At 39.5% G+C, this 13700-nt stretch overlaps 1 protein-coding gene across 1 annotated transcript in view; it reads left to right on the top strand.

Moving 5' to 3' along the window:
- Positions 1 to 352: 352 nt before the first annotated feature.
- The window catches only part of LOC118825715 (adhesion G protein-coupled receptor A3-like), a 46429-nt gene continuing 33081 nt past the window's right edge, over positions 353 to 13700 (top strand). Inside the window, exon 1 of the mRNA XM_036596500.1 lies at positions 353 to 573. Coding sequence (XP_036452393.1) covers positions 353 to 573 — 221 coding nt within the window. The remainder of the gene's footprint in view (positions 574 to 13700) is intronic.

Here is a 13700-nt window from a genome sequence, read left to right on the forward strand (position 1 = left end):
GCGGAGCGGAATGGTGAACCGAGGCGCCAGGAAAACAAAGGATCTCCCACCACCTCTCCGCGTTAATGTGGAGCTCTCAAAGCCATGAGAAACCACGGCATAAACCGCTGTTTTGGGCACGACGGCTTCCAACATGACCTGATCAAGTCCGTCTCTCTGAATTGCCCTGATTTGTGCTTGAGGGCGAGCCTTTTCTCGCGGAGATAAGGGGCTACCTTATCAAAGAAACCCCGCCAGAGCTCGCCTGCTTTCTTTTTTCTTTCTTCTTTCTTTCTTCCTTCGAGATTTAATTAGAGGCTACGCTGAATTCTCCTCGTCGTCTGTGGCTATTATCGCCTGAGAAAAGCGAGAAATGTCGGTCTGCGGTCTCTGGCTCCTTCTCTTGGCTTTGGAGCTGCTCGGAGGCTCAGACTCTGCAGTATCATCTGATTGTAAATCATATGACGAGCGCTCCAGAAATGCAGGGAAAGGCTCGCCGTCGGTGGCCACAGAGGACAGGAAGGTGGTCTGCAGCAACATGGAGCTCCATCAGGTGCTGTCTCCAGAGTCTTTTCCCAACAGGACAGTCACACTGTAAGTAAAATAGCACTGGCACCACATATAATGACCCTCTGCTCCACTGTTTTGCCTGCCATTTCTTGTGGGTGTTGGCTCTCCCGGTGCTGGGGGGTAAAAGTTCTCACACTGTACACATCATACCACAGCATTTACTGGGCCAAAGTCAAGTTAGGCCTCAGAGTTGATGAAGAGCAAGAGAGGGACACATGAGATGGTGTATACAGTGCAGTGGTAGGATATTGCACTAATTTCTAAAATATTTTGCTTTCCAGTTGCTGCACACATTCTTCAAGGGTTCTTTAGTAAAGGGAATGCTTCTATTTAGAACCATTTAGTGCTTACATTGTTCTTTGCATGGTAAAGTGGATCTGTCAGATTGATGGGGAATGTATTTAGAACCTTTTTGAAGATGGTTCTATATAGCACCATAAAGAGTTCTGCTATAGTTATGATGTCAAGCTTGTAACAATAGCAGAACCCTTTTTGGTGCTACATAGAACCATCTTTCAGAAAGGGTTTTCATAGAACCATATCTGAAGAACCATTTTGCCATGCAACAAACTATTCTCTCTATATAGAACCATATACAACATATTCTCCATTAGCCTGGCGAACCATTTCACTGTGCAAAGAACCATTCACTTTAATAATAAGCCCTTTTTTAGTAGTGTAATATAACATGACATCAGAAAGCCCAAAATGCCATATATACGTAGGCCACCTTGTACATAATGTAACCTGAACATGGCTGCTACTAAAGTACTCACTCTCTGACTCGCTTGCCAGTTAGGCCTAGTCACTGACCCTGTTTATGAGTGCAGAAGTAGAACTGCTGTCTTAGTAAAAAGGATTTTATGACTTGTAACAACACCAGAACTCTTTGTGGTGCTATACAGAACCATTAAAGAAAATGTTCTTTAGAGGGTCATATGCAACAGGTTTACTATCATGGGGAAGAACCATTTAACCATTCAAGAACCTTCTGCATTCAAATGAATCTACAAGTGTTCACAATTATGTAAAGAACCCTTGAAGAATCATTTTAAGTGTAAAAGCTGTTACAAAACTGCACATCAGTATATTTGATTGGACTAAAGTGTGAGATGCTAACATAGAACCTGGTGCATCGGACTGCTGTATGTCTTAGATACAGCAGTGTTTACCAGCGTTGTGCAAATGTGGGTTGTTGTGTCTATCCACTGTTTGCATTTTTTTCCTCTGTGGAGCTTCAGGGCATTGTCAGGCCAGTTCTTTTTCTGTGTGGTCACCTCCTGAAAGGGGAGGGCTCAAACAACATGATACAATAGTGAAGAAAAAGTTAGTGAATCCTTTGGAATTATCTAGGTTTCTGTATGAATAGCTCTGAAGCCATAATAATAAATAAAGTCAATCTTATTTAACCAACAAAACACCCATTTTACTCTGCCGTGTCTTTATTGAATAAACAATACAATGCAATCAAGGTCATTGATGGAAAAAGCATGTCAGCCTTTAAGATAATGTCCTTTTAAAAAGAAGGTAATTGATCTCAGGTGTTCCAGTCATTTGAGGTGGGGGCCTCATGGAAAAACTGCTGTTTTGATTGCCTACTCTTCACAACAGAATTCTGTTCCAGCGTAATATAGCACAATCAAGAAACTTCAGAGGACGTCTGACTGGAAACATTTACAGAAGAATTTCAAAAGATTTTTTCAGAGCCTGATTGGCTTGCAATTATTCAGGAACCAATAAATTCCAAGTTGTACCAGGAAAGCCTACAGCAGAATGTTACTGCGTCAGTCTGCAATCTAAAACTATAGCAGTTGGGCTGTGCAACAATGACAGTCTTCTGAAAAGTAGGAATAAATCAACAACAGAGTGGCAGGAACAGAAGAACATGCCCATTTTAGAACCACCAAGTCATAGTCCTGACCTCAGTGCAGCTGAAATGCTGTGGTATGTTCTGAAAAAGGCCATTCAGGCAAAACATCCCCAAAATATAGATTAGCTTAGTTTTGTTTTGAAAAATGAACCAAAATATCATTTAACTGCTCATCAGCTGCTGCAGATGGTGTTTAGTCATGTTTCCTGCCAATAACGGAGGCTCCAATCTTTTCTTCCATCAGTCACTGTAATTGGTTAAGCTATTGGTTCAAAAAAGATGTGGCAGTGTAAAATGTGTGGTGTTCAGCAAGACTGTGTATTTATTGTTATGACTTCGGTCAAGTTCTGGGCCTGTGTGCACAAAGCTTCTCAGAGTAGATGTGCTGATCTAAGATCAGATTTCTCTCTCATTTGCTATGACTTTACTGACAGGAACAAATTCTAGATCAGCACTCTGAGAGGCTTCACGAATACAGGTCCAGATCTCAGTTTAAGTTTATCTCACCACCCGTTTCTTCTAGTCTACATTTCAAATCAAACAGCAGCGATTGGCAGTCATTGATAGTATTCCCATGACGTCACAATTGTGCTGTTCAAGCAGTGCTATGGTGGTTTGTAAAGAGAAAAAGGCACAACAGATGAAGCACTTTTTAAATGTCATTTTTAAAGTGTATGAACCAGTGTATTTGAGTGTATTGACTTGATATTATCTGATTTGTTTTTGTACTGACAACAAATGAAAGCTAAAGTCAAATCGGCTGAGATTTCCCAGTGCGATATTAGTTTCACGTTCCAAACTACATACTAGCACATTAAATAATATGCAAAAAATAGTGCGTATACCATTAGAGGTGCACTTGTTAGTGTAGTAGGTGAAGTACGGAACAGTGTGTGGTTTGGGACACAGCGTTAAATGAGCCAGTGAGAAGCGTTCAACAGATTCAAATGAGAAGTTGCCGAATAAGAAGAGGGCTTAAGTTTGATATATATGTTTGAGTTTATTATTTAAGAGCTTTGGCAGTTAGATTCATTTTTATTTTATTAGCCAGTTTTATTCGTTATCAGTCCACCAATCTAGCTAATCTCGTCATAGCGTTTTCTGGAGACTGCATCTAAAACATCTACGTATTTTTTCATCTTTTTCGTGGTCGTTCAGACCTGTTTTGTTTTGCTTTGTTTTTGTCCACCTGCAGGGCTGTGACAGCAGTAACTGTGATGAGACAAGCTCTATCAGAGCACAGTCAGAGTTACGGTTTGCCTATCAGCATGGCAGCATGGTGTTCTTAATGATGTAATTGAATACTATGAATAGTCCTGGCAGTCACCCTACACTTCACATTGTTTTCCTTTTTTCCGACAAAACCATTACAACATTCTTAAGATTAGGGATCTATGATGATATCAGAATCATATCAACAACGGCAGGTATTTGCTTAAAAAATTACCGGCATTTACATTTGACTGATATTTCAAAGCAGTATTTGGTGATGTAATTATTGTGCTCTGTAGGAGCAGAATGTTCAGATGACGCTGGTCTACTGCGCTAAAATATTTGTATTTTATTCATTTTGCTGGATTTGTAACCTTATAGATATAAATGTTGTTTTTATCTATAATGCTGATCCAGGTAGATATCGTCCCAATATCAAAAAATGTTTTTGTACAAAATATTAGAGATCTGCATTGGCTTGCAATTCCCATATTGGTGCTTCCCTAATCAAGGCTTTGATAATGTACTGAGGAGTTTAGTTAGGTGTGTTAAAGGAGGGGACACACCGAAATGTGCAGTGCAAGACATCTTGATTAGTATCAGTCATTTTTATAAGGAGCTGTAATGGCTCAGAATATTTCCAGTCTTTCACAGTTGCCAGTCTTTGAGTAACTGCTCTAACTGGCCATTGTCCTTGTATTGTTTTAGCTGTTATCCACTGATCAGCCATTTGCCCTTCACTTTTTGCGTATTTGCATTGTTTAAATGCAAATGAGTTGGATTTTTCTGAGAGATTTTCACAGCTTCTTTTGCCTATAGAAAGTAGAGTTTGTGGAGTCAAGCATTTGTCCTAACAGTTCATGTAGTTATAGTCTAATATATGAAGGGACAAATCTGTAGTGGGATTTTTGTACTTTCAACCAAAGTTTTTCATTACTGTTCCATTGCTGCACGTGGACCTGACCACATTCCATTTCATTGAGAAAGTGCAGTTGTTCCAGACTTCTCAAGGTGCTGGACACAAAGCCATATCTGAGTAAAATACATGATTTGCTTCAGGCCTCATACTACTGACAAATATTCTTATTTAAAGATTGGTACACTCAAAAAAAAACTTTGTGTACTGTTCAAAAACTATTTCATTATTTTGGTATACAATATTTGTGCATGTTTTCTATGAATAACTTTCTGGCAGTTAAAATATGAAAGTTTGTCCTCCTTGGATAACAAGGGTAATTAAACCTCAGCCAGTGTCAAGGTCTTGGCCTCTCTTTGGGATGTTTGCACATTCCACTGGTGTATCTAAACTCCTTTTTAACTCATGGTGTCTCAGTGGCCTCCTGAGCATGAATCATGCAGACCAGCCAAAACAAATCTGTCCAAAGAATCATTCCATGAATTGTGAAGAAATGAGGTGATTTAGTTTAGGTTGTTCAGCAGAAGGCCTGCTGGATAGTGAAAAGAAAACAGAATTCTAATGTCCACAGTTTGTGTATGTACCGGACAATGGAAAAGAAATACTGTGTAGGAAATGAATAATGAAGATGGCAAAAATGCTTTCAGCGTTTATTAATAGCAGTCAGATACATTTATAAATGTACATTTTAGATATTCACTTAAATAATTGTTTTATTTAAGTGAATCTGTTTTTACTTCACTATTAAACACACTGTTTTTGTTACTGTGCCTTTTAAGACTGATATAAGTAAATGACCTTTGAGCTTATGGACTGTCCTGCATTGTGCCTCATTCAGAAAGTAGTCTGGACTGAAACACTCCCTATAACTTGGGCAAGAATGGATGTGGCTAAACTGCTGTGGGCTGAATGGGCAGATCTGTAATGTAAATGTGTTGATAACAGTGAATTAAAAACAGGCTGTTTTTTGCAGCATTGCTTCCATATATAGACTGTGTAGTAAGACTGGGTAGTAAATGGATGGTCTTTTAAGAACTTTAGAAACTTTTTTTTTCTTTTTAAAGCACTTTCTGTTTAAAGAAGAAAGAGAGAGTGACTAATCTTGTCCAAGCATTTCAACTTCAATGTCTACTCATGAACTATAGACCGACCTCTCACTTCGCTGTATAGTTTAGCACCTTGGTGGAGCAGTTAGTCGACATCTAAAGTCTTGCGGTGCCTCTTCTGAACCTTGCAGTCAGTTACTTCCTCTGGCCTAGACTGTGTCTTAGCACATAGATAAAATCTGTGAGGTCATCAGGTCTGCTCTGTCATCCTTGGCAGTTAACTTGGAAGAGCAATTAACTCGGGAGAGGAACACTTGTCTTCTTGAAGTTGCCGCAGGCAAGGTAATTTTCAGGTTTCTCACATGAGATGTCTAATTGAATGTAATTATGCATGTAGAGAAAATGTCCTGTTTATACTTTTACCTTGAAAAGGAGTCGTCTCTCACTGAATTGTTTTTGAATTCTGGTGGAGAGGGCTGATTAATACTGCTAGAGCTGGCAGTCATGGTGGTGTTCTGCTTTTTTTATGCAAGTGTAGCTGAAGGTTTTTCCCGACTTGAGATTTCAACCATGCCTAAAACTACAAGCAACTAGGCATCCCATTGTTGCTGTGTAATGAAGTGTTCTTTTGGGCTTCAGTTTGGACTGTGTGTGGAAACCACACAGTACATGAGGTACTGTTTACTTTGACTGTTGGTTCTTGTCTTTTAAGCAGAGGTTCCGCTGCACTGATGATTCATGTTCAGTGTGTTTTGCAGACGTATTGTTTGCTTTTTGTTTCACTCTTTCAGAAGATCTACATTATCTGTGTTCCATTTAGTGAGGAGAAAGAGATGAGAATGGCTGTGTGTGAGTGTCTTTGAATGCATTTCTGGGTGTGTGTACACACAGCTGTGGCTCTTGTGTGTCTTTAGAAGGCTGTGTTGAGTGCGAGCATAATCACTCTTTAGGAGCACCTGGCTATTTCTCTCTCCCCAAGGCACACCTGGTGCCCAAAGCAAAACACTGTGGAATACAAGAGTTCCTCCCATGCCAGGAAGAGCAGCCTTAGTTTGGCACTCCAGCAGAGCTCCATTAAATGTGTGGTTTGCAGTAAAACAGGTTCAGTTCTGATCAGTACAACGCAGCCCTCCAATCACAGTGAAGAACATTTTTGTCTTTGTTGTACACTTTTTAAAATGAAAGTTGCCAAATGGAACCAAAGGGCCTGTTTACACCTTGCGTCAACATGCATGGTGGTTGGGTCATGTTCGGATTTCACTTGACCCCATGTACAGCCAGGTGTAAACACCCCCAGGACACAGTGTGATCAGATTGTGATCAGATCACTCAACCCCGATTTAGGTGCACAAGTGTGAACAGAAAGTGTTTTTGAGATCCGTAGAATCACATTAGTGGAAATACGTCTGCTGAGCGCTGACTAGTAGGTGAGAGCATATGCGAGACTGGAGTTATCTCCAGACTTCTTGCAACCTGGACTGATTAAAGCATCCAAGCTGAGCTTGTTGATTTGTATCGTAACAGGAAAAAAGTAAACAGAAGTAAAACAGATACTGTGTTTATGTTCATGTGCTTTTTATGTGAGTAAAGAAAAATTGGCGCTCATCTGGTCAAACTGGGGACACATTTCAGTAAAGTATAAATGGAATCAGGCCAAAATCTATCCAGATGCGATGCTAACAAGACGGGCTCAAAAGGTGTTGCCAAAAAAGTGTTGCTATAGACACCTTTTGATTGCCTTAAGATCTTTTTAAGCCAGAACCATGTTTATGTGAGACATTTGAGTGTCAAAAAGCTCTATATAATGTTAAGGTTGTATACTAAGTTGCACAAAGTATCGAAAGTCCAGTACTTTTTTCAGTACCTCAATTTGGCCAACAATTCAGTACTCCAACTTTCTGTACTTTCAATACTTTCAGCTCTTTATGTAATAAGCTAGCGCCAGGTTGACCTCTTATTTTGCATACATTTAAAGAGTTTTATATTGATAACGGGATTCAGTGAAAAAACACAAACACATTAATTAAGTTGTAGAGATCTGATTTTCAATTCAATAAACACTTGTTGTTCAAAATGTGTTGAATGTTTACCTTTTTGCCGTAGCCTCATTTGGTATTGAGCCTCGTGACACTTGGTATTGGTATCAAAATCCAAATTCTAGTATCGTGACAACCCTTTTTTATACCTGTTAAACGCTTGTCCCCCTGTAGATCCATAAGTGTAGGAGAAGACCCATTTATGAACCTTTAATTCTAAAGGAATATTATATCACAAAAAGGAGCATCTGACATGCTTCTCATTTTGACAAGTCTGCTTTTCCCCTTTTTAAGATTCTAACTATTTCTGACAGATGTGTTTTTGCAACAAGTTGTTGCTTCAGGTGGTAGAGCACTTTACTGGCTTGTTTGATTTGTTTAGCTGCTGCCACATGAAAAGATGAACTTGGGATCGTTTGAAGTGTTTGTGTAAGGGGTGCCCAGGAAAACACGCACGGCTCCTGTGTGCTGCTGTTTGCTTTTACCTTTCAGGCACTGTTCTGGGTTCGGTTGCATTGCTGGCAGAGAAATAGATTTTCGTTCATTGTTCTGTCTGCTTTTTGTAGGTTAAGCAAATCTAGGCAGTTTAGTCCTGTCTTACCAACTGCGTTCTTCCCAAAGTTCTACTGAAAAGTATTTTTCAGTGGTTTTAGAGATCACTCAGATGGGATTAGTTGATTTCTTTGCTATACTCTCAGAAAAAAGGGTACAAAACTCACTGGGGTGGTACCCTCAAGGGTACACTTCAGTACTTTTAGTCAGGGAACATAATTGTACCATAATCCATTGAAATTATTTTCTAAGTTGCATTGACTCCACACACCATGTATCGTCTCCAGGCTTTTTATTTTATTGTTTTGTTTTAAAACATTAGGCTATGGGAGGGTACAAATACATACTTTTCCACTGGGAAAAGCTAATTTAAGGTGCACAATTTGACCTTAAAACCTCTGTACCTTTGAGGGGACACTTACATTGTTTGTGCCTTAATGAATGAAAAATGTACCTGTACAGTACCTTTATTTCTAACAGTGTAGATTGAGGCAAGTCTTCCCAAAAGGATGTAAAACAATTTACTCCATGTTTTTGCCTGTAAAGGTTATTACTTTACCTTGTGTGCTATAAAGTGACTTCCATTTGCTTCTTATACCTTAACTAACTGGAAGTGAAAGGATATGTTTGGCAACTTGCCGCTCAGGAAGGCTCTCTTTACTTAAACCTATTCAGCTTTGACTTAACAAAAGCTGACTATATGTGCCTTTATTTTCTCGGCAAACAGCCGAGTATGCATGTTGAGAGGCGAATGCTACCTCCAGCAAAACTATCTGAATAGTTTTAGGCCTACAGGTCAGTGAGCCTTTCAGTACGGCAAATTTCACATTTCACAGCAGAACAATAGTGAGACGTGATAGTTCTACTATACCTCCCAAGCCTGTCAGCTATTATATACTGGTGTATGGATTTGATATTGGGGTGTAATTTTTCAAACCAGTTAACTGATACTACCCAACACGAATACCTCATTGTATATTTTTGTGATGGACCTGGAAGTGATGGTTTATGTTACATTACAGTGCTCCCATTACAGTGCTTGCCAAAGGTATTTACTGCCTCTGCCTGTGCTTTTTAGCAGTAGCATTAGCATTGCTGGTGAGATTTTACAGCTGTGCTTGCTGTTTAAATGTTCTTAAGGGTAATTAGTAAGCCAGTGTGTATTGGGCAACTGGCCTTCTACTTTTTAGCCCCATCCACTTGACAAAGATATCTTGTGCATTTGTGATTAGGAAGCAGGGAATATACTATAGAACAGGTTTCAGAGATTAGAAACACTAACACAGCAGAACAAACAGTAGCTCAAGACGTCTCAAACAGCTGGCATGTTAACATTAGCTGGCTAGCTACCTTGCTAGTTAAGCTGAGTGGTTACCAGCAAATAAGCACCATTGTTCAATAAGATGTATGTTTATGATGTTTTGATTGAAATCAGTCATAGGGGTGAGCAATACGGCAAAAATGTTGTATCAGTCATAGAAGACGCTTCCATGATACACAATATGAAGCCTGACATTTTGATATGGAACACACACAATGCACTAGTAGTGTGACATTTAAAAATGGCTATTAAAAAGTGTGTGAAATGTTGATTTTTATTCAGTATTGCGCATACTGCACTGCATTAAATCCAGTTAAACAGCACTAATCACACTTTCTTTGTAATTAGACATTTTGACCTTTTTTTTTTTAAAGTACAGATGATTTTGCATGATATCCTTAGAAAAGTGTATTGTTTATCACAGTAACAGAATTTATCATGATTAGTTGGTAGTATCATGATGATTGGTTGGTTCAAATTAGGGCTTTGGCGATTAATGCAGCACTTGGTAACATGGCAGCTGCAGTGCTGGACACGTCTCCACTATAGCTGCGTATATTTACCCCCTTTTATTTGTTTCTTGTTTTGTTTTTTTTGAGAGCACAGAAGGGGGGACTACTGTATTTCAGCAGTGTACAGCTGACTGTTGTACTACTATGTTAATCAGTGCACCTTATATACTGAATGTGCGCAGCAAGCTGCAGGAGCGGTCATGTGTGCATAATGTGCATTTGTTTGCCGCTTGTTATTAATTGCGTGTGCCTACAAGCATGTACAAAGTACTCATACCAAGTTCTTCACTTGTGACTGCCATGGGAAAATGAACTTCGTTAAAACATTTCTGCTTTGCTGCCCCTTAGCGTCACTTTCGGTGTAAACCTTGACTAACTGCCTGATTTCTGCTACTGATATTTTATTCTCTGTGGTGCAGCATGCAGGTGACTAAGCAAGTTTGACTAGTTTCTGTCTTTTTTTTCTGTAAATATTAAATTATTGAAAAATATTAAAGTAACTTGAAAATTAACCATCCCTTTTGGGTCTGTCTGTTGCAGAGGCAAGGCACCCAAACATTGCTGTGGTTTGGCACCACAACAGTTCTAGTTGAAATGAACGAACAAATTACTTTTGTCAGTCACAGTCGTTTCAACTGAGTTGCCGAAGGTCTTGCATCATTCAACTCGTGAAATTTAGTTTCTTGTGTGTTTCAAGCAAAAGTTGTGTGAAAGTTTCACTGTATAAAGTCAGCCTAAATCTGGGGCTGCCTAATCATGTCTTTTAGTTTTGTCTCTGAGAGGCTGGTGTAAAGTGAACAAGTTATTGCTGGCTGATATTTACCCTCTCTTGGGCCTTCCTGAAAACTTGGAGAGTCTCTTTGTAAATATCCAGTTCAGCACCGTCAAAGATATCTAAGTTTTCTGAATTTTATCAACTTCTCGACTGGCAGAACATAGTATCCTATCCCACCAGAGGCCCCTCAAGCTGTCAGACTCTAGTAGGTAATTAAACATGTGTTTGGCCCTGAGGCAAGAAAGGCTTGGGCTGAGATTTCTACCATGTCTAGCCAATTGGCAACTCATACACTTGTGACTTGACTTTGGTTGTGTTCCTGGAGCTCTCCAGGTTGCAGTGAGGCCCTTGGGCTCTTAGTTTGTATCTGAATATCAAGATAAGGGTTAGAATCCCCTAGAAGATTCCTGTCTCCTGGCCTGTGAGACACACAGGCACCAAGGCGAATTTTCATTTGTATGCTAATTGTCTGAGCTTCCTATCCATGCTTAAAGGCCACAGGAGAAGTCTGAATCAGGTTGGCCCGTCCCTGTACTTCATAAACGATCTTTTCTGGAGTCTCTCCGTTTGCTAGATCTGTGCTGATCTTTACAACAAGAGATAAGGGACGATTTTTTGCACTCCGTTGTTCTGAAACATCTGAAATGGAAAGTGGAAAAATTCCAGGTAAATTAAGAAACATACTGGAAAGAAATGCATTCTAATAATTCATTGTCATGTGTGAGGTGGTGATTTCAGTCTGTTCCAAAGTTTAGAGTCTGAAAGATAGGAAAAATTTGTGGCTGATGCCAATGTTTAGTGGATAAAAATTGCAGTAGCTGAAATCAGCTAATATATAATTTATGTATCTGAAACATCTGAAGATCCCAATCCATATAAATGTTGCTCCATTGGGGTTGGAGCTACTCATAATTCTTTGTGATTTTGATGATGTGTATTTTTTTTATTTATTTTTTTTTCCTTGGTTTTTCTTCATTTTGTTTTGTGTTAACATTTTCAGACTAAAGAGTAGATATGGATACAGTTTACATGTTTGTTATTCTAGCCATGATTTTGTTTTTTGTTCGGATTCACCAGTTCAGCCTGTTTTGCTGTCAGATAGCCAAGTAGTGGATGTCTCATGTTGGTTTCCCCATCTAAGGTTTTGCCAAATTGGCAGGAGATCACAAGTTCAAGTTCCGGTGGTGCCTTAACCAAATAGGTTGCTGTTGATCAGTGATATTTTTGCAGGTACAGACAAAAACAATCTCAGTATTGGCCAACCAGTACATCAGACCTAGCAAAGTCTGCTGCAGTTGTTGAAGCCCTCTAGAGCTTTCACAGTCAGTTTGTAGGAAGAACCGTCACTGAGTGGTTGTCGGGGTTTAGTTATGCTGCACAGTATATTCATTGTCAATCACTACTGTAGTATTGACCTTTGATACTGATGTACCAGAAGGATGCAGTTTGCAAATAAACCCTCTGACAAATAGCATTTTTAAAAAATGTGCGCTGTATGCATTTTAGCTAGATTGAGTTAACCAGAATATTGAACCTTTATTCTCCCTTTAAATGCAGCTTTTTCACTGCTAGAGAGATAATTAGATTCATTTTTGGCAGTAGTTTACCTTTTCAGCCATGGTATTGAGTCCTTCATCTCTGGTATTTTTGTCATATTCTGATTAACTCATTCTCCAGAGGAAAGAGGCACAGGCTGAAGGACAGTTATAGGCAAGCTGCTGTACACATGACTTTTGGTTGGCCCTTTTACACCAGTGTATTTCAGCAGTGGGAGAGTCACAAGGTTGCGTGCATATTTATCTAGGCAATCTTCTGAATATTTTTTGGCAATTATTTCTCCCTTGCCTGGGAATTGGCTCCATAAACCAAATTACAGCTGTTCAGTATGAAAGCATAATTATTTGTGTGATCACTGCTGAAATTGCAGAGGGATGTTACACAGATCCAGATTGTACTGTATTTGTTTGCTTGTTTTGTTGCACAGTTTCACTTGAACATGCAAATCAGATTTATTGTATTTTTTTCCCAGCCATCTGTCTGTCTTGATTAGCTACTGACCTGCAGTCACCGAAACCAATAATTAGATTTTTCCAGTAGTCCAGTTTCTTTTTCAGCCATATTTTATTCCTTTACCTCATTATCACAGCACATTTATTTCCAGCTCTTGGGTGCCAGCTGACAAGAGAGCATGCATGTGTGCATATGAAGCAGGGCTATGTTCCAATGCAAATAGCCAAGCAGATCTGTATTTGTAGCTAGTGTAGTGTCTGTGACTTTATTTGGCCTAAATCTGATGTGATGCCATCATACAGGCTGTGTATGGTGTAGTACTTCAGTGCTTTGGTGCACGTTTGGTGTTATGCTCAGTCAGAGACAGAGAAGGAGACAGTTCATTGGTTAAAATATGAATGGGGTATTTTTGTGTTGTTTGAGCCAAACACCTTAACACCTTAAACTGTTTGTCAGATTTGTCAGATTTGTCAGATTTTTACTAGTGATTTTAAATTTAGGTTTAAATGTCTCTCCTCATTTAAATACAGTAAATGTCCAAAAGTATCCAGACTCCCATTCCAATTGATACATTTAGCTACTTCAGTGTGCACTCGTTGCCAATAGAATGGGACAATCTGGAGCAGCTGCACAGGAGCCTGTGGTCACCATACCCAGTGCCAAGCATCAGCTAGAGGGCTGTAAAACAGTGGAACCACATTCTCTGGAGAGATGGAGCTCCTCCAATACCTTTGGGATGAGTTGGAGTGGCATTAATGATCCAGAAATGATCATCCAGCATCAGTACTTGATCTCAGTAATGCTCTTGTGGCAGCATCTCGTGTAAAGTCTGTTACTGCAGCGAGAGAGGTGGGGCAAACCCCCTATTAATACTCTTGATTTCAGAGGAAACAAAGGATGA

This window comes from Colossoma macropomum, unplaced genomic scaffold (genome assembly GCF_904425465.1).
Source record: "Colossoma macropomum unplaced genomic scaffold, Colossoma_macropomum, whole genome shotgun sequence".
NCBI classification, from domain to species: Eukaryota; Metazoa; Chordata; class Actinopteri; order Characiformes; family Serrasalmidae; genus Colossoma; species Colossoma macropomum.